The sequence below is a fragment of the Podarcis gaigeae genome, assembly GCF_964106915.1.
Source record: "Podarcis gaigeae genome assembly, chromosome: 10".
NCBI lineage: Eukaryota > Metazoa > Chordata > Lepidosauria > Squamata > Lacertidae > Podarcis > Podarcis gaigeae.
Window position 1 is genome coordinate 46,130,214 of NC_139686.1, and position 25,651 is coordinate 46,155,864.

General features: G+C 42.2%; 1 protein-coding gene across 1 annotated transcript; it reads right to left on the minus strand.

Moving 5' to 3' along the window:
* Window positions 1–1,474: 1,474 nt before the first annotated feature.
* On the minus strand, window positions 1,475–25,370 carry XPOT (exportin for tRNA). Its single transcript, XM_083699100.1, has 25 exons — window positions 24,702–25,370; window positions 19,946–20,076; window positions 18,664–18,746; window positions 18,023–18,079; window positions 17,483–17,552; window positions 17,121–17,339; window positions 16,269–16,453; window positions 15,877–16,045; window positions 14,780–15,016; window positions 14,187–14,225; window positions 13,697–13,759; window positions 12,655–12,779; window positions 12,094–12,235; window positions 11,888–12,007; window positions 11,602–11,696; window positions 10,819–10,888; window positions 9,293–9,531; window positions 8,373–8,658; window positions 6,724–6,913; window positions 6,210–6,326; window positions 5,734–5,849; window positions 5,077–5,124; window positions 4,155–4,226; window positions 3,210–3,266; window positions 1,475–2,092 (listed from the first exon to the last, which is right to left on the minus strand). The coding sequence occupies exons 2-25, from the start codon at window positions 20,003–20,005 to the stop codon at window positions 2,066–2,068; spliced, it is 2,886 nt and encodes a 961-aa protein (XP_083555226.1). The 5' UTR covers window positions 20,006–20,076; window positions 24,702–25,370; the 3' UTR covers window positions 1,475–2,065.
* Window positions 25,371–25,651: the final 281 nt, after the last annotated feature.

Consider the following 25,651-nt stretch of genomic DNA (forward strand, 5'->3'; position numbering starts at 1 on the left):
CAACTCAGGGTTCTTGCCAAAACAATGTCTTATACGGATAAGCCTGCAAGTTAGGCCTGCAGTTGCCGTAGCTTGAAAACTGCAGGGCACAGTTCAAAACGGAATTGTGCCTAAAGGAGAAATAGAAGGGGCTGGCCAGGGTGGAAGGACATAAAGTGCAGGTGTTGTGAGCAAGTTTTGCAAAGACCAGATATACAGGTGGATGCAAGTGACAGGCATCCCCAAACAACATTTCCAATTGTTTTAAAATGAAAGAAACTGCCAGTAAATGAGCAGGAACAGAACTATTTACCCTTCTCGAAGAAGGCAATCGTAGATTTCAGCAAATTCACCTGCCTGACGAAAACTTAGGCAGCATCTGTGTGCATGTGGAATGAGCTTACGGACTTGTTTTGTGGAAAGGCAAGCAAAACGTAGAATCAATACAATTGGAAGGGACCACGAAGGTCATCTTGTCCAACTCTCTGGAATGCAGGAAACTTTTGCCCAACCTTTTAAATAGTGCTGAAATTAAACCTAGCGCTGGAGTGTATTAATGCACTTGTCCCTGCTGTTTCAAAGTTCTGAAACACGGGCAGATACAACACAAAACACTGGAATCTCAGTTCAATGCTAACTACTGATCGGGTCTCAAAAGGGCAGCTCAATGATGAAGATACAAAAAGTGTGATGACCAAAGCAACTTTATTTTGTAATCACCACCGACAGGGATCAGCAAACTTTTTCAGCAGGGGGCCAGTCCACTGTCCCTTAGACCTTGTGGGGTGCTGAACCATATTTTTGGGGAAAAGATATGAACAAATTCTTGTGACCCACAAATAACCCAGAGATGCATTTTAAATAAACGCACACATTCTACTCATGTAAAAACACGCTGATTCCTGTACCATCTGCGGGCCGGATTTAGAAGGTGATTGGGCCAGATCCGGCCCCCGGGCCTTAGTTTGCCTACCCATGACCTACTACGACATTACGACGTGGCTTTTAGGCATGGTGACTATTATGGTACATCCGTTATCAGAGATGGTGTGCCTCTGAAGATCTTGATGGCAACTCAAGGGGAAGAGGACTACTACACTCATATCCTGTGGTTTGTCCTCTAAGAATCACAAGATGGGATTTTATGGAGATAAGCATGTGGCACAGTGCAGTTCACCAGCCATAGCTTATCATATACCTATCTCAGCAAGACCACTTCCCCCTAGAAGTTACTGCAGCGCCTATACTTGTGTGTGGTCAAGGGATTGTCAAGGATAATGGAAGAAAACTCCATTGAGCCCTATACTGAGACTTCCCCAGGGGTACAAGAAACTTGTAAACACCACCAAATATCTGCTCAGCCATGATTTTTTGGGGGGAGGGTTAAGACCCCCCAAAAAGACCATTCTATGTAGTGTGTATAGCACAGACACAGCCTTCCATTATTTAACCACAAATGCCAAGAAAACAACCAATGACTCATGAGAACTTGTGGATTTCATTGAATAAAATTTATTTTTCTGTATAAAAATGTAGAACCAGATCTTCTTGTAAATCTGATCCATTAATAACTGTTTTGTAGCATACACTTCAGCATTAAGACCGCTCCAATGAAACATCTATCTACAAAACCAAGTTTGATTGCTTTATTTTATATCACCGTGCATGAACAAACGAATTTCATTTCTAATATGCAAATATCTTACTCAGTATTTAAAAATGTACACAATTTATAACCATTCCTATGGGCTTGGAAGGAATTTATACATTTTTTTTAAATTTCAAAATAAAAAAAAGGATTTTTCTTTTTGCTGTACTAATTACAGCACACAATTATCAGAGTGTTTCTGAGTAGGCAGGCAGGCAAGACGTGTTGCCCACGTGCCGCATGTGCATCAACCAACACAATGTAGGGCATTGCATTTGCACTTTTACACCAAAAGGCTAATACACATACTGATTGAAGCACAGAGCAATGTCTTCCAAAAGAAAAAGTAAGCCTGAATGGCACAGGAGTTTGCATTCATACAAATTAATATCTGGAGATCCTGATTGGGGGAAACAGTCAAAGGTTTCAGTAGATCTCTTAGGGCTTTGCTCTTTGAAAGAATACCTGTTTTTAAAAGAAAGTAAATATCGTTTTAGAGAAGAAGAAAGCACAGAAGAACATTACCACTAGGCTAAGAATAAAAGTACATTGCCAGTGGCAGAAATCAGGTTTAAACAGGACCATTTGCAGCTAACAAAGAGACTATCAAATCTCTGGGAGGAATTCAGCGTAGCGCTACAGAAATGTGAAAAGTATTGCAGCTTGCCAGACGAGGCCATCTCCCCCCTCATTCCCACATGAACTGGGAAGTACCCCCCAACCTCCCAGAACCATTTTGGGGGTATGTGGGGGGAGGAAAGCCCCATTGTGCTAGTGGAAGTCCTTGAGCAAGCTTCCGCTTATGGGACTCATTTCTTAGACACCATGAAGAGCAGTAAGTAAGTTGGCAACCGAGTCTCCCACCAGGATAGGAAATAGATGTGATGCTTATATTGTGTGCTATTTGCCTTAAGGGTGGTTTCAACCCTCCAAGATAAGTTGATAAAATGCTTCAGCAACTTTTCACATGCTATTTTTAAGGCAAGTCATCAACACAGCTATCTTGGCCATAGTTAAATTGAAAAGTCATATAAAATACTGTAAGCTGCATATGAAATTAGTAATTCAACCAACGCCACCTAAAACGTTATTTAATGAAGCTTACATACTGCTTGACTAAGAAAACCTCCGAGCGAAAAGAAACATTAAAACTATCAATTGAAAACACACACCTAAAATATTCAAAAGATGAGTAAAATGGAAAGGGGTGAAAAGCTACAACCTCAGCCCAGATCTGTTCAAGGATGTGGCTCATTTCCCCTTACATGGATTCCCTTCACATTATTAACGCATGAAGGTGGTTTCTATGTTGGTATAATAATAGCTTTCTGTAGCAAGCAGTATTGTTCAGAGTTAATACTGGTTTGGAAAATCTATAGCCTCCCAGATGTTGGGACTCCCACCAGCCCCAGCCAGTAAGGTCAGGGAAGATGGGAGCTGAAGAACATCTGGAGGGCTGCAGGCCCCCGCCCTTAATTCAGAGTTTATGGTAAATGCAAGCAGATACATGCAAGACCTATTTAATCCATGACAAAATGCCTTCACCCGTGAAAGATGGAATACTGATGCAAATTTAACCTACCTTTAAGTAATTTTTAAAAACTTTAGCATCAGGCTGCTGAAGTGCTTGACAAAATTCCTACAAGAAAAACAAGAAAAGCACCATAATAATGAGCAAATAGTTTGCACTGTTGTGTTGAAGTAACATGGTTATTTTTTTCAGCAACTACGAATGTGTTCCTTTCAAAATAAGAATAAGAATAAGAATAATGAAAGATTCAACAATAAAAATGCTGTATGTGGAAACTGTTTCCATTGTACCTGGAAATTGTTTCCAATCCTAATGAAAATGTAACCATTTAGAAATGGGATCTATCTATAGATCTGTGTGCGAGGAGGCAGGTGACTATGTGTGTTTGGGCTCCTGCATGCAATGATTTCTCTGTCACCACAAGGATAACTGTGTTATCTCTGTGAAACCTTAAATTCTCGTGGTGGCTTTGTTTCTCCCTGCACAAAACCTTCTACAAGCACAGTTCTCATATAGCAAGACAATCTGTGTGCAGAAGTATCTTCTCTAGTGCATATAAAATACACCTTGCAGATACAAGTTAGTTCTCAGTCATCTTTTAGAAAGTAAATGACACTTACTGCTTAGGATAAATAGACTAATGACAAGAACAGTCATGCGCTTTTACCTCAACTATTAGATGCGCTGTGCGCCTTGAGCACCAGATTAAGAATCTGATCCAGCAAAATCATCAAACTCTCTTGCTATAACTTGCAATCATACTACAGTATGTTTTGCTTGAAAATAACAAACGTCGTTACCCACAGGAAAACCCGAACTGGATTAGCTAAAAGGATTTTTGGGATCTCCACCTTTCCCCTCAGCTTAGCATGCTACCTCATTCAACAGGATCCCACCGCCCTCAGGGGAACTGTGGAGCTGCCAGGAAGATGGGATGTAACCTTCACTAGTCCTGTTAGATCCAATCCTATGCATCAGCCAAATAATAAGTTTTACCTGTATTATTTCAGGAGCTACCTGCAGCGAAGGTAGATATTCTTGTTGGAGATACTGAATACATTCAAGGCCCTACGAAAAGGAACATCCAAGCAGTGTTTTTGCAGTTAGGTATTTTATCATTTGAACCTGTTCCACATTACAGGTTTTTATCCAGTTAATAAAATCATAGATTGGCTTTGGCCAGTGTAGCCAAAAACTGGAAGAGGGGGATCTTAAACCAAATTGATTTAAGATCCCGACTTGTTCCAAAGCTGGGAACTATAGTTTTCTATTTCAGATTAAACAGGAAACAATGGCTAATTAGAAACTTCATAGTTTAAGCATGGCTTGAGCAAAGGGGCTGCATGTGAGGGCAAAAAGCTTGTTCATATCTCAGCTTATTGAATCAAAATATGATTGTCTGAAGTGGGGCTGTATCACTTCTACATTCAAAAAGGCACCACACAGGCTAAAGAAAAGCAAACATTTTAAAAAAACCGTAACTGTGTAAGTTCCTATGTTAGATAACACCACACCCCTCCTATCACTTTGCATATACAGACTGTCGTAACTCTGACATATGACCATTTTGGGAAAAACAGGCTGCAAGAATGGCAAAACATTTTTAACTAATCAGGAGGCTCAGTATTTTTGCAGCCAGAAGGAATGCAAACTCAGCTGAAATGTGCAAGTACCCTGTTCCTGTGACTTATTTTTAAAAGCAACATTCACGAAGTTCACTTGCAGAATTTTCTTCCTGGATTTCATACAGGAGTATGACGAAGCCAATACAGACTAGGGAGAAAACACAAGCAAAACAGGAAATCCACCCTCCACAGAGCCTCCCTTCTACAACCTGCAAATTGTGAACTGAAACAGTGTTTTTGACAAGATAAAAAAAGGCTATTAATATAATAGTCACTATTTCCAAAAGCCTTACCCTTTTGAGATGAATTGTTTTTAGTGTCACTGCACACTCGGATAAAGCCTTATAAAAACGAAACAAAAATACTTCAGCACAAACATTTGAGTATTGGAATTTCGGTAGTTTGAATTACATGCTACATTTACACTTTCTGGGGCTAATAGTTCATTGTAAAAGTAACCTTTGTTAGCAGCAGAAAGGCTTCAAAATAAAGCCAGAGCTTTGCACATTCTTTAAGAGAGCTTTAAGCTTACTAGAGTGGCTAACTATTTCTACCAATGCCAGAATTCTAAGCCAGATGGAATCTGCTGCCAGATTTCAGGATTGCTGAATTCTCTTGTGGAGTTTATCAGGAGCTCTAAACAATCTACATTTGGCAGACTGAACCCAGCGGAGGCCCTGAATTCTACTACTTGTGTATGTCGGCATTCAGGGTATCAGCCATGGAGACATGATTTACCAAGAAGCCACATGGCTCCAACTGCCTCTTATGTATAGGAGTTCTTTTAAAAAGCCCCAAAGGTTTCCATATTCTGTGAGCAGGCTTTCCAGATTCCTCTGAGCTCCTGCATCTTAGAAGACCTGAGGAGAGCCACCCACCGCCCAATTTGGTGTGCCTACAGGACATTTAGCCATTCACTTCCCAATGTTGTCAGGCTTCGGAATACATACCAATACTGTCTGTGCATCTGCTAAGTCAAAGGTTTGCTTTAAAGGTGCTAAGAAACATGCAGGAACAATGTGTTTGTAGACAAAGTCAGCAAAACCCACAGGTCCATCTTTGCCTCCTAAAAAAGGCAAACAAGAATATTCAGACTTTTCTCTGGTTCTCATCATCAAGGGTAAGCACCAGTGGCGTAGCGGGGGGGGTGCAGGGGGGGCCGCACGGGGCACAAGATCTGGGGGTTAGGGGGCGAAAATCCACGGGTTAGGGGGCGCAAATCCACAGGTTAGGGGGTGCAAATTACTTGCCTTGCCCCAGGTGCTGACAACCCACGCTACGCCACTGGTAAGCACCACACAGTATGAAGAAAAGGACACATCCCCACAGTGACTACGACAACATTTGAAGGCGGAACACAAAAAACTGAAAATCATTTTTTTGTGGGTATCAAACTTAAGTCATTATGGTATGAAGGCAACCTTACCCCAGAGTTCCACTAATTTTGAAAGAATAATAAAGCATGTCTTCTGAGAAATAGGATCTGGGTAATCAACTGCTCCTTGGATGATGGTGAACAACACATGTTCTACATTCTCTGCACCTAGAGGAAGGAAATCTCAATTAAATCTTATTCAAACCAATGAAGTGGCAATAAATAACAACCTGTTCTGGTCTGTCAAGAGCAAAGTGCGAAGCCGGCCAATTTGTTTTCCATATATAAATCATGTGTTACAAAGCATTTCCCTTCCAAGGAATACACACATAATAATTGTACAGGGTTATAGCTGACCTAAGGTGTACTCAGAAAAGATCTACTGAAATAAATGGACTTGGTTAGATACAACCCATATGCATTTTATCTAAGCAAAGCACTTTAAGAACATTCTAGAACTGAACTTCTGAACTACACAGTTCTTTCACTGCTAAAGAACCACACTTCCATACTAGAAGAATTATATGGCTATGAAACCAGTCTCCCATCATGAGCCATGCCTTACCCTGATTGGCTATGACTTCGCTCATTCCACTACCAGTGACGGTTTGCAAAAAGGCAAAGTAACTTCTTCGTAACATCTGCTTTTCTAATGAAGCGGATTGGTCATTTTCTTCAGCTGGGCGGTGCAGGACTTCAAAAATAGCACGCAGCAGAGGCATAAACATTTGTTGGAGAAATGGGGAGACCTGGTTCTATTGGGACAGGGAATATATAAGTTGACAAAATTAAATTTATGGATGAGCAAGAGCAAAACATACCATAAACTAAAAGGCAAGCAACTTGTCTTTAGTTTATTATACTTCCATATTAAAGATACAAAGTTCTAACGGTAAGTCTATATATCTAAATGTACAATGATTAACATTGCTTATTTCTCTCAACTCAAACTTATTAGATCAATGCAAACTTCCCAAGATAAATCCAAATTTTGTGATAACAGAGAGCATCTATATTAAGAACTTCCTCTGCCTTTTTAGCAGGGATTCCAGGAGTTGAAATACAAAAACTGCACTTTCACATAAAAGACATTTGGGGCTTGAATGGATTTCTGCAGTACACAGGGTGCTATTTTGGATGACACCATGATGATGGCCAAACGATTCTCAAGTCTTAGTTTTAAGTTAGTTAATTTAGTTATAATTACCCATGTGGAATGGCACTTTCAGCCAGCCAAACAAGCCACACAAGATAATTTATTGCTTTATGTTCACAAGGCATTATATTAAAAATAGTGTTGAGAAGCCTATGGAAACTGCTTTACATTCCTTCCCTTTGAACCATGCAATTAATTGGATGATGCAGGTCTACTCCTGTTTTACAGAGAATTAACAGCAGCCAACCCATTGGGCTGGTCCGTTGAGAACCCCATCTCTTTCCTTCCCTTGGTTTGACTAAATTCATAGCTTGCTGTTGAAACCAAACTGGGTAATGTATGGTTTGCCCACAACCTGGGGACTAAAATATGATCTGAAATGGGCTTCAGTCCCCTATTTTGGAGCAAATTACAGTTTGCACAAGCAAGGGAGAGAATCTCATTATAAGAAGGAAGCAAGGTTTTTAAAAATGCTGAAGGCTCAACTGCACAGCATCACTGACTGTAGCTATTATATTAGAATTCTGCATCTACCACTAACACATGAATACCCTCACTTGAATACAGTCTCTTTTTCAAATTCCTTTTCCAAAAAATCCACTTTCTAACAGAGGGATTAAAAAGAAAAGAAAATCGGGCTTCTCTGCAGTTAGACATCCTGCTTCGGAAGGTATCGTTTCAAACATCTTGTTTCTAAAGGGTAACTGCTGCCTATCAATACAAAATATTTCCAGGGCAGCTTGCAAATACAACCAACAGGTAAAAAACAAATGACACTAAATGAATGATAAATTCAGGCACTAGACCGATAAAATTTGTTAAGGGCCTGGAAAAACAAAAAAAGGGTATTTGGCACTGAAAGCACACTGAAGGAGGTGCCAGGCATTCCACAATTGGGGCACCACCACCAAGAAGGCCCTTCTGACTGCCATCATCCACCTAACTTCAAATGGTGAGAACACTCAGAGCAATGCCTCCGGTGATGATCTCACTTCGTAGGCCGGCTCAAGAGACACTTAGTTTAGTTCCTCACCTTTTATATCAAGGGAGATGCCTACCTTGAACTTAGCTGTGATCTGGTTTATGAGAGGGATGAACTCTTGAAGGTCTTTTGCCTCACAATCCTTGAGCATATGTTCAGAGGCTGAAGGGATAAACGGAAGAACTTCCTCCTCTAAGCAAATAATCATTCGGTGAAGGAAGGTGCGGACACCGCTTCGGAGAACTTCCTTCTGCAAGGGGCAGCTGAGAGCCGGTAAAAAGGTTTGCAGGCAGTCCAGATACACTTCAGAGCAGCCACATTGTTTTACTGTCTGCTTGTTGCTGAAAGCTTTGCTAGTACGGCTGTGCAAAAGAAGAAGTCGTCAAGGTTTTTGCCATACAAAAGCAGGCAGACCCTTAGGTTGAGCCATTTAAAAATATTTCAGCTATGCTATTCTCAAATCAGACCAGTACTAAAAGCAAATCTGATGCAACAGCTAAAACATTTTTATCATCGTTGCCATGTTTTAGTTACTTAATTGCACTTTGAATTTACAGGGACTTTTCTGAAGAAATTTTGTAAATCTATGCCCAGTAGGCTCTTTGGGCTACATCCTACACTATTTGAAGGCACTGATAGATAAATATTTATTAACAACACATTTAGTCATAAGTATTTTTTTCCAGATTTGGGAGCAACAGAATTCAGTTTCCACAAGGCCTTTTTATTTTTGTAGCTCTCAGTATTTCTAGTCACAGAGGGATGTACTTTTAAGAGACTTCCTTCCACCACCAAATCAGATTCCCAAGCTTTATTCCCATAACAGGGTAGGAAATTAAGCAATATCAGGAGGGGGAACCCCCCCCCCCAAGCTTAAGACTTTAGCAAACATGTGAACCTCTGCTAATATTGGAGTTTGCAAACAGCCGTCCGCAACCCTCTTCTTTAAACTTATACCTCTGTATGCATGTTGAATAAACTATATATTGTTCCCACCTTGCAAAGCCAACAGCATGATTCAGACAATCAGCTAATGCCATTTGTCTATCCTCATCTTGTGCCATCATAAGTTTTTCTAACAGCACTTTAAACTTCTCCATTAGAGGAGTCAAAAGATTTCTCATTAAAGCCTGCTTCCGTTCTGCAGAGTAGTCACTGTTCACTATTAGTACTCCAGCAGTCTCATAAATGAACAGTTGGTCATCACTGCTTAAAAAAGCCTGGTAGCCATTTTCCTGGAACCAGAAAACAAAGGAGAGCTTTATGTTCAGATATTTCCTGTTAAATTCTACTTGCAGAAATCTAGATTAGCTTTTTTTAAAAAAAAAAAATCAAACACAAAACAACCTATTTGTACAGCAACACTCCACGCTACCTTACCCCAAACTGCTCAAATCTTTCATGAGGCTGGGTTACCACTATGGATGCTACTTATTTGGAAATAATCACTTCCGTTAGTATATTCCACCTACTTTGCATGCCACAACAACAATGTGAAGTTTATCTCAAAAGTCTCAAACGCTTATGGGACTGCCTATGGGTCTGGAATGCAACATTCACTCTGGTCTGCACTGGAAGTTCCCAATGTAAGAGATACTAAATGGGTCCAGGAACCAATGAGAGATTTACATTCTGAAGGACTTCTTGTTAAATGAAGAAACAATTGTTTAGCTGCTCAAGTTCCATGGATTGCATATAAAATAGTGCTGAGTAATGATTCCCATCAGCACAAGAATTTCCACTTGCACAATTGGACTCCCCCCAAAAAAATCTGTTCTAGGGGTTCCCCAAATTTTCTGGAGCAGATATGGGGAAGCCACGGGAGGGAAGAGGAGAAGTCCCACCACACAAGTTGAAATCTCTGCATGTTAGTTGAATAATGCACATTGTATCCTATTTAGGCAGTGGCGTAGCGAGGGTTGTCAGCACCCAGGGCAAGGCAAGTAATTTGCGCCCCCTAACCCTAACCCCCAGATGTTGCGCCCGGTGCGGCCAACCCCCCTGCACCCCCCACGCTACGCCACTGTATTTAGGGAATCTGTATCAAAACAATAAGCAGTTAAAGATGTGAATGCTGGGGGGGGGGGGGCAAAAACCTGGGAAAATGGAGGTGGGGAAATAGTCTCCATAGGTAGTACTATGCTATATGATAAGAAGGGTATTGGTAAACAAAGGATTGCTCAGAAGGTTTAAGCAGCTCCAGGGTTCTAGAAACCCGGGTCATGAACAGCCATAACACCCAGTCTATAATCTGACATTGTATCTATGGAGTGCCCCAGGAAGCTTCCGACTTAGGTTTTTAAGATCGTTTAAAGAACAACCCAAATGAGGCATACATTGGTAAGTTGCAGACTATAAGCAACATGACTACCTGACAATCATGCAAGCAGCATGTGTACATTTGCATTATCTCCTATATATTGACAGCAATTCAGAATGTATAACGTTGTCCTGCCTTCCTCCCCGCTATTATGGGCCCAGCCTCTTTGACCTTTCTATTGAAGACAAAAGGAAATACTTACAGGTGGAGAAAGTTCTAGGAGATCTTGTATTCTGTTCAGCACATCTTCAATAAAAGGGTTCATTTGTTTGCTGAAACACAGGAGTCAAATATGCTTACAAACATTTTACAGTAATGGATGTGTTGAATTGTACAGTCAAACAGTATTTTTCATCAATTTAGAAGTTATAACATCTTGTACTGCAAGAGTACAAAGGGGGGGGGGGAAGTACCCGAATCTTCTCTATTTATTGGAATGAGTTGTTCATCAGTAAATGCAATCTTAAGCCAAAAACCCTTAATTTGTTTATTTAGAATTAAACCTGTAACCTAATAGAAACACATTTACGGAAAACATATAGGCATTGCTAGCGAATTAACTTATGTAAACTTTTTGATGTTGTGAGCTGCCTTGAGCATGGCTGGCCATGGAAAAGTGGTTTGCAAATACAGCGGTACCTCGGTTTATGAACTTATTCCATTCCGGAACTCTATTCTTAAACCAAAACCGTTCTTAAACCGAGGCACGCTTTCCCTAATGAGGCCTCCCGCCGCCGGTGCCCTTCCACTGTTTGGATTCCATTCTTAGACCGAGGTAAAGTTCTCAAACCAAGACACTATTTCTGGTTTTGCAGAGTTTGTAAACCAAATTGTTCTTAAACCAGACTGTTCTTAAACCGAGGTACCACTGTAAAGAATGATGATGATTATGAAGCTTCATTTTCCGGGGGGGGGGGGGCGCGGGAAATAGCGCTTTTATTTCTGAAAATATTCTCGTTAAGTCTCTAGGTTTCAAGCAACTTACTTGAGGGATTTGACAAATCTGGAGAAAAGATAAGCTGCTCTGCTTCGCACTTTTGGATTACTATGGCGAAGACCTCTGTGATCCAAGAAGGCCATCTGCAATTGAAGACAGAAAGAGTTTGATTGCTTTAAGCCACATTGCATGATGGAAAAGGGTAATAAATTGGGAAAAGAGGTAAAACTGTTTCCCAAACTCCTTTTACAAAAAACTGTCTGGGGATGTAGAAGCATTACTGATAACCAACGCACATAAAAAAAATAAAAGGAAGCAATTACTATGGACTTACTAAAACATTTGGAATGTGCTGAGGTTCAATGGAGAAAAACTTTTCATATCTGACCACAGTCTCAAAGAATTCCAGGGTTACTGATGTATGCTGATAGGTGCTAATACCCGATGTAACCAGCTGCAAGAGAGGGGAAAGGAGGAGTCACCTTAACTGAAGAAAGCTTGCTGAAAAGGAAAACTGTCTTGAGTTCGTTTTGTACTTACAGTCCGCATCATGTCCTGCAGAGCCCCGGCTTTTGTATCACCTGAAAAGTGAGCCCCGTGAGATACTGGAAGAGCTTCAGCCAGCATATACAGTAGCCTGATTGCGACTTCCACTTCCATAAATGGCTTAGTTTGCCAATTCCTATAAAACAGAATAGAATAGGCCCAAGTAAGGCATATGCATGCACACACACACACACACACACACACTTAAAAAGACCCCAAAATAGCCACAATCAATCTTACAGTGAATGACTTATTCATCCCACGCAGATTGGAACAGACTGATAAGAAACACACAATGGCCAAATTAAGCACCAACGAATGAATCCTGACTTACCAGGTGTTAATAAGATTATATTGGATACCAGAGACTAGAAGCTCCAAAGGAGCATACAAAGATTCAAGTATTTTCTCTGTATCATTTAATGTGGACGAGACAAGTAATCTCTGGGATTCTTAAATGTCAACATAATTTTTTGATGCTTAAAAAAAGAAGCAGCAACAAATGACCAGGATGGACTAGGGAAAAACACTTAACAAAGCTAACACAAAACTTACTGCAATGTAGTGTTAAAAACCCTCCGTACGGAAACCAGGAGTAATTCAGGCGAAACCTGCGCAAGTCTGTCCAACAATAGTTTAAGTTGCTTCCGATATTCTACAAACATTGCTTCATCTTCACCCTGTCAACGTGTGTATTGGCATGAACAGGACCAAAGGTGTTACTTTTTATTCTTTGAAATAAGAACAGATAAAACACAAACATACGTCTGATCTTTTTGACTGCAGGGACGTAAAATTTCTTTGCGTAACAATGAAGTGTTTAGCTAACTAACTTGTGATGATATTCTCTCACACTGGCAAGAGTCATTCATTCCTAATCATGGAGGTTTGCAAGAGATGAGTTAGTACTTTTGTCAAGCTGCACACACCACCGTCAAGTGGTCACATGGAAACTAACCAGAAGTTAAGTCTTTGAACCATCGCCCCACTGAAAAATCCCAAGAGCCCTTATTTGGTTTCACGCTGCTTTTGGTCTTTGTGAAGACCACGAAACTGGATGGGCCTTCTCAACATAAAGAAAGGAAGTAGCTGTTTATCCTCAAGTTTCTTCAGGGGGTTAGCATAGTATTAGGGGAAAGTGTGGCTCCATAAAGGTAGGAGTTTCACTTCAACTGAATCTACTCAAGAAGGCATTTGTACAAAGAAAAGAGCTATGCCTTAGAATGGACAAAGGCCCTTCCTCACTGCTTTGGCTTCTTATGCCTGCCTGACACAAGGAGAACAACAACAAAAAGCTCACCCATTCCTCATTTCTACCAGCGTTTGATAAAAATAAGATTTCTGCTTCACATGCAATGAGGACGCATGCAGAGAGCTTCAAACACATGCATTTAAGAACACACGTCCATGTTTGCTGCTTGGCACTGTGGTCCCTAGAAACTAAAGTGTCCCCTTCTCCCTGTCCTATATGGAATGTTTACATTGGCACGTATTTGAATACTAAAACAATTCCTCAAGCGTTACCAAGACATTATTGAACCACTTCTCGAAAAGCTAAACCATGAAAAGCAAAAACCTGCCAAATGTGACAGCTAACCTCATTTTCAAAGTTGTATTCTTCATCGTAGGTTAGTTTCTTCATAACAGCCAACATAATTGCCTGTAGTAATGGAAAACAGTTGATCAGCTAGCATCAAACTCTCGACTTAAAAAAAGAAGTATGCATTGCATCATCTCTTTTAAAAAGCAAAGTCAATTCAAAGGGTTGTGTCCAACGAAGCAATCCCATTAATGCAAGGACTTCCTTCCACCTATGCAACAAAACTTCCTCTCCCTGTCTACTCTCTCCAAAATCTGCTTCACAGGGTATGGGGAACGTCCAGAACAGAAATATAGAGGGATACAAGGAGCATGGTGGGGAGAGGAGGTGCTGTTGTGCAGGCAGAAGTCCTTGCAGCAGCAGGATGACGTCACTGGATAGAGCCCAATACATTTTAGTCATAATGAGGTTTTGGGGGATAGAAGACAAAAGAGATCTTTCTTTTCAGTTACAAGCTCTGGGGAAAAAATATTTTAATCACTCTTACCTCTACATTAGCTTTCTGCTGCTCTGAAAGCATAGGAAGCTGCAAAAAGAAAGAACAAACTTTACTTTTGAAGTGTCTCAAGCAATTTATTATTACTCTTATTACTATCATATTATTATTTATACCCCACCCCTCTGGCTGGGTTTCCCCAGCCACTCTGGGCGGCTTCCAACAAAGTATTAAAATACAATAGTCCTTCAGATATTAAAAGCTTCCCTAAACAAGGCTGCCTTCAGATGTCTTCTAAAAGTCTGGTAATTATTTCCTTGACATCTGATGGCAGGGTGTTCCATAGGGTGGGCGCCACTACCGAGAAGGCCCTCTGCCTGGTTCCCTGTAACTTCGCTTCTCGCAGTGAGGGAACCGCCACAAGGCCCTTGGCGCTGGACCTCAGTGTCTGGGCTGAATGATGGGGTATATTGGGCTGAGGCCTTTTCTGCATATTAACACTGGTCATTGGTTTTAGAAACAAAGCATGGAGATCTGTTTGGTTTTTAAAAAATTAGATATTTCAGAGTCCAAGATTTCACCAGGCTGCATTTCCTTCAAAATGAAGCTCTACTGTTAGCTTTCATGCAAGAAGAGCAATTTACCTGCTTCAGTATATGCAGATAGTCGTAGCAAAACCCAATAATATTAGAAGAAATATCATCATCCTCATGAACTAGAAGCTGCAACATTAGGGCCACTTTTGTTTCAATAGCTTGCAGAGTATCCTGGGCATTCTTCATATCTCCAATTTTCACAAGTTTAGTCCAACTAGCTATCAGTGCTTGTCCCATCCCATTCACCAGTTTGGAGAACCTGGCTAGAAAGTCCACATCTTCTTCCTGTCAAGTTGGTTAATCAAATTATTATTAAAATTTTAGGTTACGTCACCAAAGCAACTGATCCACCTGAACCTCTAATGACATCAACCAAAATGGCATACACATGGATACAGTTATGATAGACTTATAATTGCATTTATTATATTTACTTATGCTGCAATCCTAAACACACTAGCTCTATTGAGCTTAATGGGATTTCTGAGCAATTATGTGCAGGGAAGCTATCAGAAAATGCCAAACATGTTTCCTGAGGGTCAGAGGCAGAATATCCCTACATATCACTTGCCGGGGAACGATGGCAGGAGACTATTGTCCTCACTTCCTGCTTGTGGACCTACCATAGACATCTTGGTGGCTGCTCTGGGAAACAGGATGCTAGGGAGGCCTTTGGTCTTGTCTAGCAGGGCTTTCCTTATGTTCATGCCAGATGGAAGCATCCTATTCAGCCCTGCAGCAGCTGGAGCTCAGCTAATGATGCAAGCAACTTAACACAGTTTGCACAGAAGCCCTGAAACTACCAACCCGGTAGGACTTTCTGTCTCACCCTCTGTGCACATTTGCTAGCATATTTATATGACTGGCATTTGATATAATTGCCAGTCTCTACATGAGTAGGTGCGATTGGGGTGGTGAGAATCAGTTCAGAAACAAGACAGAAGTAAGAGTTTGGGATGGGAGGGAAGAGAAGCAAATTATACTGGCATAAGGGGAAGAACCATCAGCAGCATACTAAACTTCTGATGGCATTGGCAAAGAAATATATGTTACCTATTTCTTATGCACACAGCAGCTGCTGACACTATCACGACACAGGCCTATCAACACAAGCTTTTTCTCTCTCTTTACGGAAGGCAACTCACCTGGTCAACACTGAAGAGGCCAGCCGACTGTAACACCTGACACAACGTCTCCACCAGTTTCGTTTTATCAATTGGGTCCATTCCTTTATTTACAATTTCAAACAAGCAGTCACACGCTTCTTCCCGTAGAACCTCTACAGACATGTGACCTAGCAGCATGTTTATAAATCTAAAAGGGATACACAAAAGTTTTACTCGGTAGATGCAAGCATCTGAGTTACATTTACCAATTTGCTATTGATTGTTTTGGACAGGAAATAATATAACCCAGCTATAATGCCCAAAGAACTTCAAGACTGTTGCTTCTGGAATTGTGTTTGGTTTTTTAAAACCAAATTTTATTTAAGAAATTGAGTTTAGTCTGTGCGTTCCTAATTCAAAAGAAACGTTACCTTTCATTGGCGATCAGGCTCAATTCTATCCAAGAGACATAAGCTCCAACTACTTCAAGGCACTGACACGTCAACTCTGAATTTGTGTACTGATAAGTTTGTAAAATTTGGTACCATGATTCCACCAAACTTGGAATGCATTGCTCCCTCATAGCATCTTTTAATAAGGTATTTCGGCGGGCTTCCTGTAAATGTAATAAGTTTGTCAGTCTTGGAAGGGAAAATGCTGGTGCCAGTCTAAACACTAACATTTAAGATTTTAAAAAGGAATATCAAATGCCAACTTTGGGGGTAACACCCTCACTGCTTTCTTATACACCAAAAAATGGAGGTAGTGGCTGCAAGAATGCCAAAAGGTTGTTTTAAAAAAGTGTTAAGTGGGAAAGCTGGCTGGCAAAGAATCTCTGCTTTGAAATGTCTGTCTAAATAACACAGTTTTTAGAAGGTGTCTAAAAACAAGCAGCCATGACTTCTGCTTGAAAACTCAATTGGCGAGGCATTCCACAAGACCTGCCACACTGAAGGCTTGGCCCCTGGTAAAGGCCAGCTGGCCCTCAGGGGCATGCGGGACCACCAAAAGTGTCTCATCAGAAGGCCTCTGTGTTTGAAGAGGAGCAAAAGGAGTCAGGCTGTAGCTGGGACTGTCCTATTGAACTCAGTAGGACTTAATTCTGACTAGACATGTGTAAGATTGCACTGTGAGTTTACTTAAACTGCAGACAGAAACTTCAGAACAGAAAACACCATGAGAGCAGAAATCATTTTTTTAGAAATGCTTTTCACAGGCAAGGCAAGTTAGGAAAACAGGACCTATAGAACAGTGTACATTTGAATTGCAAGAAGGGAACTTACCTCTGATGTATGAACAACATCCCTATCGACCAGTTCGGCATCGACTGCCATAAGGATTCTAAGGTACAAGTCCACACCTCGAGGATTGAGACCTACCACAGACAGGATATCAAAGAAAAACTTGGGCCATTTCGTGAGATATTCAGTGACAAACAGCAACGCAAAGACTTGTGCGGCTTTGTTCCGTATAAATGTTTTCTCCGATTGAGAATTCACCATCTGAAAGGAACCAGCATTTTATAGTAACATTTCAAGATGCAGTAGGTTCAAAATATGCAAGAATATATTGGAAACATTTTGGGGAACAGCGGCAAGCAGATATTTGCATACAATATTAATAACCAAATTGTGAAGAAACCCACCTGGGCCTGTAGCCATGCTATGAGTGTTTCCCTAATTAGCTGATGTTGTACCTCAGTCAACTGGGAATACCTGAAACACAGGACAAAACAACATTCAACTTGCATATGTATATTTTAAACCCTGGAACCTGCAGCCCATCAGCATGATCTGTACCGTAACTGTTGTGTGCTGGCTCATGTTTAGTTAGTGCGATGTACCATGTGCTAAGAAACCACACAAGGGTTAATTTACACCCTCCAGGAAAATATGCAGGCATCAGGAACCACCCCAATTGTCAGGGAGCCCCAAAGGTTTTTCATCCAACTGTCCAGCACAAAACCTCAGTAGTGCTTTGGGTGGCACAGAGTGAACCTTTGGCCGTTCCAGTGCAGCTAAATTACACAACTGAGAGTGAAATAAATGCATTAAATCAGGGGTTTCAACATTCAAGGAAGAAAATAAACGACACACATGAACTACTAGAAATGCAAGCAGTTATAATTGCTCTATGTTTACTTTCCGTCTGCTGCAATTCTATAAATGTAAAGATGCCACCTCACTTGTATTTAATTTGATGTTCCAGGACTTGAAAGCAGAAGAACTTGATGTGATCGTCGCTGAAACAAAGAAGAACGGTACAATCAATGCACAATCAAACAATGTATGTAACAGTCACTCGGCGTGAAAGGTGCATTCTGAAAACTGGATACAAGCACCAAGGTTTTGTGGCTAGATTCCATTTGGTATCATGGCAGAAAACTAAACCCTTGGGGTGGGGACACAGTGATTCCAGTTTCAGTGGGCTGTGTATTCTAGGGCTACACTGAACAAACCTAAAATTCAGTATTTAGCATCCTGAGCACCTGCGCTTTCACTTACAAAACCATTCCTTTTTAGAGAGCTGCAAGTTGTATGAAGTCTAGGGGAGCTGGGCATGTGGAAACTGGAAGCTGATACCTGATAGTTCTGCTGTTAGCTATCAGCTGTGCATATTTTGTGGTGGGTCTAGCTCTAGTCGTTAAGGTGGAGCAACAAGCCACCCATCAAATTCATCTGGTCTAGTGACCTCCCTGAAATTGATTGGTTCTTTAAACAGAGACATGTGAATCATCAAAAAAAATAAATAAATCTTATGTCAAAGTGATATAACTTCAGAACATTCTCAGATTAAATGTAAAAAACAAAACTATTTATTATCTACCTGTAGATTCTTTGGGCTAAAGCTTCAGCACACACTTGCCAAGCATCTGGAGAGATCTTCAGCTGTTCAAAATAGGCCAATGCCTAAAATGAATGAACGAATGAATAAATAAATTCCTTTATACTGTAAAGTTTCCAGAAACTGTAAAGAAAGTTGCTAGAGTAGCCACTTGAGGAATCTTCTCCAAAATAATGTAAACATATGGGGTTGCACTCAATGAAGTCTTTCCATTAGTGCATGGACTATAAGACACTCTCTCTCTCTCTCTCTCTCTCTCTCTCTCTCTCTCTCTCTCCCCCCCCCCCCCTCCTACCCCAATCTGGGGTGGGAGAGTCCTCTGGAGCAGATGAAGTGGAATGCGGGGGGCACGTGAGGAGATGAGAGGGAGAGAAGTCTTGTTGCACAGGTAATTCTGTGCACTGGGCATGGGACAACTTTCCTGGACACAACCCTGAATACATAATTTCTCTGTAACTTTAAATCAAGCAAGGTGGGGTGCGGGGGAGGAGAAAAATAGTGTCGACATTATGCCAGTTTTGCAAGTACAGGGTTGCCGATGGAAAGGGAAACAAAGGGGACAACTACTAAGAAAAAGGAATTGGAGGGAAGGATGAGAGGAGGAAGCCACTGAGAAAAATGAATTGGGGTGGCCAAGGCCTAGGTTACAAGATAAATAAGGAGCCAAGAAAAGGAAGAGGGATAGTACACTGTTGAACAGAAAATAAGACTGGGGTCTACTAGCTGATCACTGGATGAACTGCATAGATTGGCAAGGGATTCTGAGTTCCAGCAGCTTAATAACAGCAGCAACAAAAAGGTTACACTCACACACAATTGGTCTGTTAGGATCCCTGGTTGACAGTTAATGTGGATATGTATTTGTTCTTATATATGCAGGTTATCCCAGTGTATGGCTCATGAGGTGCAGCAGGTAGCTGATTCCATCTTCTGAACACTAATCTACATCTGGCTATATATCCCAAGTCACTATTTTGCACCCAAGCCCAGTTGGTGAACCTCAGATGTCTAGAACAAAGTGGATCCTGGACACCTGGAATCTGCCCACACCTGTGATAACATGGACAATGCTTCTCAAAAAAAAAACACTAGGTACCAACAAAGAGTGGAAGCCTCAAAAAACATCTCATACACTTTCAAACCAGTGGAATCTTCGACTGTGGGTCTGAACTATTTACTCTAAGCTGAAATCAACATCTTGTTCATGTCCAGTGAGCTACCTGTTGTCACATAGATTATGAGAAAAAAGTATAATTAAACTTACTCGTTGCCTGAAGTCTAAGTCAGCATTCGGGTTTAATCCCAGAAGAGCTTGTTCATCCATTTCTGCTATGCTCCAGCTTCCCTATTTTTAACAGGATTATCCCATTCACGCACAGCAGAAGCTGCATACATCTGCAGAGAAAACAAATCAAGAAAACAAGGAGTGTGAATCACTGGCGCCGATCAATACAATTACTTATTTTCTCGTATCAGGTGCTGAAGCCTAACCATGTGAAATGCAACTGTCCTGTTTATTGAAACAGGGGAGAGGGACCTGTGGCTCTCCCGATGCTGTTGAACACCAACTCTGATTAGTCCTCACCACCATGGCCAATGATCCAGGGCGATGGGAACTGAAATCCAGCAACATCCACAGGGCCACAGGATCCCCACTCCTGTTGTAGAACTTCTTGTATATAAACTCAACAACCAAATGAAAGCTTGAACTACAATGGGAGAGATGAATAATAATAATAATAATTTATTATTTGTACCCCACCCATCTGGTTGGGTTTCCCCAGCCACTCTGGGCGGCTTCCAACAAAGATAAAAGATACACTGAAATGTCATATATTAAAAACTTCCCTAAACAGGGCTGCCTTCAGATGTCTTCTGAATGTCAGGTAGATGTTTATCGCTTTGACATCTGATGGGAGGGCGTTCCACAGGCGGGCGCCACTACCGAGAAGGCCCTCTGCCTGGTTCCCTGTAACTTGGCCTCTCGCAGTGAGGGAACCGCCAGAAGGCCCTCGGAGCTGGACCTCAGTGTCCGGGCAGAACGATAGGGGAGGAGAAGGCTCTGGGGCAAGATGGGTGGTTAGAGGTCATAAACACAGCAACTGTGTTCTACATCAAATAATACAGTTGTACCTTGGAAGTCGAATGGAATCCGTTCCAGAATTCCATTCGACTTCCAAACGTTTGAAAACCAAAGCGTGGCTTCTGATTGGCTGTCGGGCGTTTGGCTTCCAAAAATAGTTTGCAAACCAGAAGAGTGACTTTCGGGAGTCAAAACGTTTGGGAACTAAGCTGTTTGACTTCCAAGGTACGACTGTATGCAGTTTAGTCCAGAAAGAATAAAGAATGAAGACTTGCTGCCATAAAGTTGCCACAGAAATCTTTAAAGGGTTACCAAACCTCCTTGTACAATTCTCTTCCTGAATAAAATAAAATAAAATAAAATAAAAAATAAAAAATAAAAATGAAGGTATGGCCTGGCTGCCAGGTTCAGATTTCTACTAAGGTAACAATGGGCTGTGTGGTTTGTCTGTGCAGTACATATGAACTGAAAGGTGCAGAGATGAATCAAAGGTTTGTGTTATCTGGGGAGCAGTTCATTGTTCCACTGCTGCAGGATCTTCAACCAACTCATCAGGTTTCCTAAAGGACACTCTGGTGCCAAGGCAGCAAGCCTAAGAACAATTGTTAGTCACACCCTTGCTTGGTGCTGGTTTACGGGCTTTGGAAAAGTTATATTTAGAGTGGGATGGCCTTTAATGTTCATTTGAAGTGTCACAGAGATGATCATTTAAAACAAGTCCTGCTACTTGCTAGGTCTGTGGCATCCTGGGGCCAGATTCTTTGAGGCTCAAATGGGGAAATAGGGGAAGTCACCAGAGCTCAGAAGCTGAACTACAAGTGTGTGCCTGGAATTGCAACCTGGTCTACATCAAGCACTGCATGCAGGTGAGATACTTCAGGCTGCATATAAAAATTTGGGAATGTTTCCAAAAAGTGAAATCATTATACCAACCCATTTCAGCTTGCAAAAACATATACTTCAATGTGCCAAAATCTGGATACCCACGTGAGCAAGACATTTTTTGCGGTTTTATTTGGAATGTAACAAAGCAATCTAGTTGTTCACAATTTCATTAGACGTTTATACCACTGCATTAGAAACTACTCATTGCTCCCCAATATAAAACACACTTGACCTACATCTTTTGGATTTTGTGATGTTGACATCTGTTTTAAATCCTTACATTGTGTGGGCCCCTGCCCATCAAGTACCAGTCAGTATGACCAGCGGTCAGGAATAACTGGAATAGTAATCCAACAGCATCAAAGAATTCCACAGGTTAGCCATCCGGAGATAAAGATTTATCACAAGAAAGCTTTCTGCCCTTCATAGAGATTCCACAAAATGAGCAGTGTATTCCTCTACATGTTTATCCAGAAGTTTGATTCAGTTCAGCAAGTAAATGGGTATGGAGTTGCATTCCAAGTTGTTTTCATTTCCATTCCATTTTTGTAGAAGATATAGTGACCCAGTATCCTGTACTGGAGTTAGTATTTGATCTGATGGATTTCCACCCTCTGGAGCGGGGCTGGGAAACCTTTAGTCCTTCAGCTGCTAGCTACAATTCCTATCATCCCTATCCATTGGCTGTGCTACCTGGGACCGAAAGGAACCAGCAGTCTGACATGACTAGTGAAAGAAGACACATTTTCATTTTAGTGCTAGAATGTTCCTTGAGTAAGTACACTGAAGTTGAATGGTGCAAGAACTAGGCCTCCCCATGTTGTTGTAGGAAAGAAGGAACACTGGTCTCTACCTCCTGGGGCATCTAATGTTTGCAAAAGACAGTATGACACTGTGCTGAAATTCTTGCAGCACACAGGATTTTATGCAATATGTAATTTTACTCCCTCTACAGACTTAAGGGGAGGAAAGAGCCCTACTCCATACAAAGCTCTGGTAAAGACTACAAGACCTCAAAGGATTGAATAATTTGAACATGCACCTCAGTAGAAGTGTAAATTATCCACCTTATTTATACAAAAAAGTTCAAATATTTCTAGTGAAAAACAAGAAACTTTTAACTCCTGGACTCATAAGTGACACCCCCTTTTAAAAACACAGTACAAAAACATCTATTTTAGACAGAGTCAAGACATAGTTATTTTGTTTCAGGAGCGAATCTGTGCAAACAACATCAAATTTATCTGTTCCCACACAGATAAATAAAGCGGGACACAAGACCTTCCATTAAAAGCGAGGATTGCCAACATGTGCCCACTGAGATCTTCTCAGTCACTTACATGGCCCCCTTCTCTCACTGGAAAAAGGCTTGAAAGAAGCAGTATACCCTAGCCAATAGAATAGGTTCAATGTGTGCTTGGTTGGGGTGAGTGTGTGGTGTCTGTGTGGGTTTCTCCTAATTGCAGATGTACTCAAGGGCCCAAAACAGCTGTCACCCCCTGCCCTGAAGCAACTTTAACCGTCATACAGAAAGAGTCCCAAGCAACAAATTTTAATTTCCCCTTTATTTAAACTGACCTAGGGAAAAAGAAAAGAAACAGTGAACCAAAAGCCTAAAGGATTGTTCACAATCAGACTGACAGCACAATCCTGTACTTGTTTCATTAGAAGTAATTCCAGATGGACGGGGCATAAATAATAAATTGTTATTATTATATTCCTCCTGTAGTCAATGGGGCTTACACAGTAGCAACTGTATTTGGGATTGGAGAGTGGGGGAAAATGTCAGCCTACATCTGGTTGCTGCTTCCTGCTACAGTATTAGTGTTTTTTGGGTCCTGTTTGCTGTTATTATCCAAACAACCAAACTCACAGCCTTTCCCTCTGCATTATTTATTTACAACATCATGGATTAGACTAGAAATAAATGAATCATTTAAAAAGTAAAAATGCTGTCATTCATTACTACAGTATTCAGCTTTCCCAAGGTAGCTATTTTAAGGGATGATGAATTAATGTCACACATACTCCTATGTAATGTGACATCACTTTCAACACTTGATCAGGGTGGGTGCGTGTAGGTGTGAACTGTCACCACTATAAACTACTGTAGTCAAGGAGATATGGAGCTTCTATCTATGGTGATTCTTACACATGCAAATATTACTAATTTAGGGCTATCAGTGAGCAAAGAGGCGTTTTAAGGGTGTGTTCTGAACGCTAACAGGCTTATCTTAGGTGTACTGTTCAGTGTACTGCAGTTTTTTTAATTTGAATCCACTGCAGCCCACTTGACTGACTCCCATCCCTACGAGCACATTCACAGCTCAACTGCACCATCACGCAATGACTCGCACGTTATGATGCACAACAAAGGGGGGGAAAGTTTGGCGTCAGCTGAAGTATTGCTTTTGGATGGCTGTAAAGTGATGAAACATCAAGCGACGGATGCAGGCATGTGTGAACCGATTCTTAATGCAAATTAATTACCCCCTTTAAAAAAAAAAACAACCAAAAACGATTCCTGCCCTTGATGCTTCTCACTAGCTACCAACCAGTCGATCGGGCTAAGAAACCGGCCCGAGCCCCACTCCGTACCAACCCAGCAGCTGCTGCGCAACGGGTGCAACGGGTTCAAGTGCAAGAGGCCTTCGGGTGCAGAACTGCTTTTATTTCTTATTTAAACCATCCTCTCCCCTGCATGCTAAAAAGAGATTAGCCCGCCCCCCCGCAACACGTTCCCTAGTAGGCACGATCATTGGCCAAGTGGGGATTTGCGAGAGCCGGATCCCCCACCCCGAGGGCGAGGAGTGGGACCCGCAGGGATCCCTCAAGCGGGATCCCAGCTACTTTCGCCCCCGAGGGAAGAGCAGCAGCGCGGCCCCCGAACCTGCCCGATGGGTCGACCCCGCCACCGCCCACCGAGGGGCCTGCCGGGGCCAAGCGCACCCCTTTGCTGGCCCACCCCAGTAGGGCGCCCCCCCCAGCCCCGCGGGGGCCACCAGGTGGGCCACGCGGGAACGAGCACGCGCCCCGCGCCCCCTTTCGTTACCTTCCCAGCTATTCCATCAGGGAGGGGTGGCGTCGTCGTCGTCCCGCACTCCCGAGAGGCCGCCACAACCGCAGGGGAGCCGGGCAGAGGAAGAGCCGCCCTCTGCAGAGTGTGCGAGGTCCGCCGCCGCGGAGCCACTTGCGCGCCTTGGCTGGGTTGCGGGGAGACGCCGCGTAGCCCACCTCCCCCTTTCCGCCCGGGAAACTGCCACAAGCCCAGCGAGACTACAGCTCCCAGCCTGCCCCGCGGCAAACCCTTTGAACAGGCACGCGGTGCGCCCTGTAATAACCCAGAGCAAGGAAAAGCCCTGAACCCAGGAACAGGTTTTTCCCGACGCTTGCTTTGGCTCCTACCAATCAGGGCGGTAGGCCGGGGCGGGGCGGGGAGTGCTTTCTCCGGGGCGCAGTGCATGCTGGGACTTGTAGTCATCGCGCAGAGATCGAGAGCGCCGCATGTCCTGTAGGTTTTCGGCTGGTTTTTTTGTCCGTAAAAGAGACAGTCATCGCCACAAATAACCTGAAACTCCGACTGGGATCAGTGGCTATTTTGGCTTCGTGTGTGAGATCCACAAGTCATTTAAGCAGACTACCACCCCCCTTAAGCCTCTCCGGTTGCATTACTTCCTCTCGACCGCATGCGAGCTGACAACCGGGGACGCTCTCGGGGTATGCCAGCGCTGCACACATTTCTGTTTAGCTATCATGGCTTCCCCCAAAGGGACGCTGGGAACTGTAGTTCTGTAAATGAGATTCATTTACTGTAATACAGTACATTCTGAAGATCCTCAGCTAAACACTGTTTTAATCTTAAAACTAGTATAAAAGCGGATTCTTCTCTGGACTGTGGTTGGAAAGCAAAGGAATGAAAAGTTGGGGCAAATATTAATGGGAGAGTTCACTGCAGGGTAATCCAGAGGGTTTACTGTTGTTGTTACTGTTTCTGAGTATCTG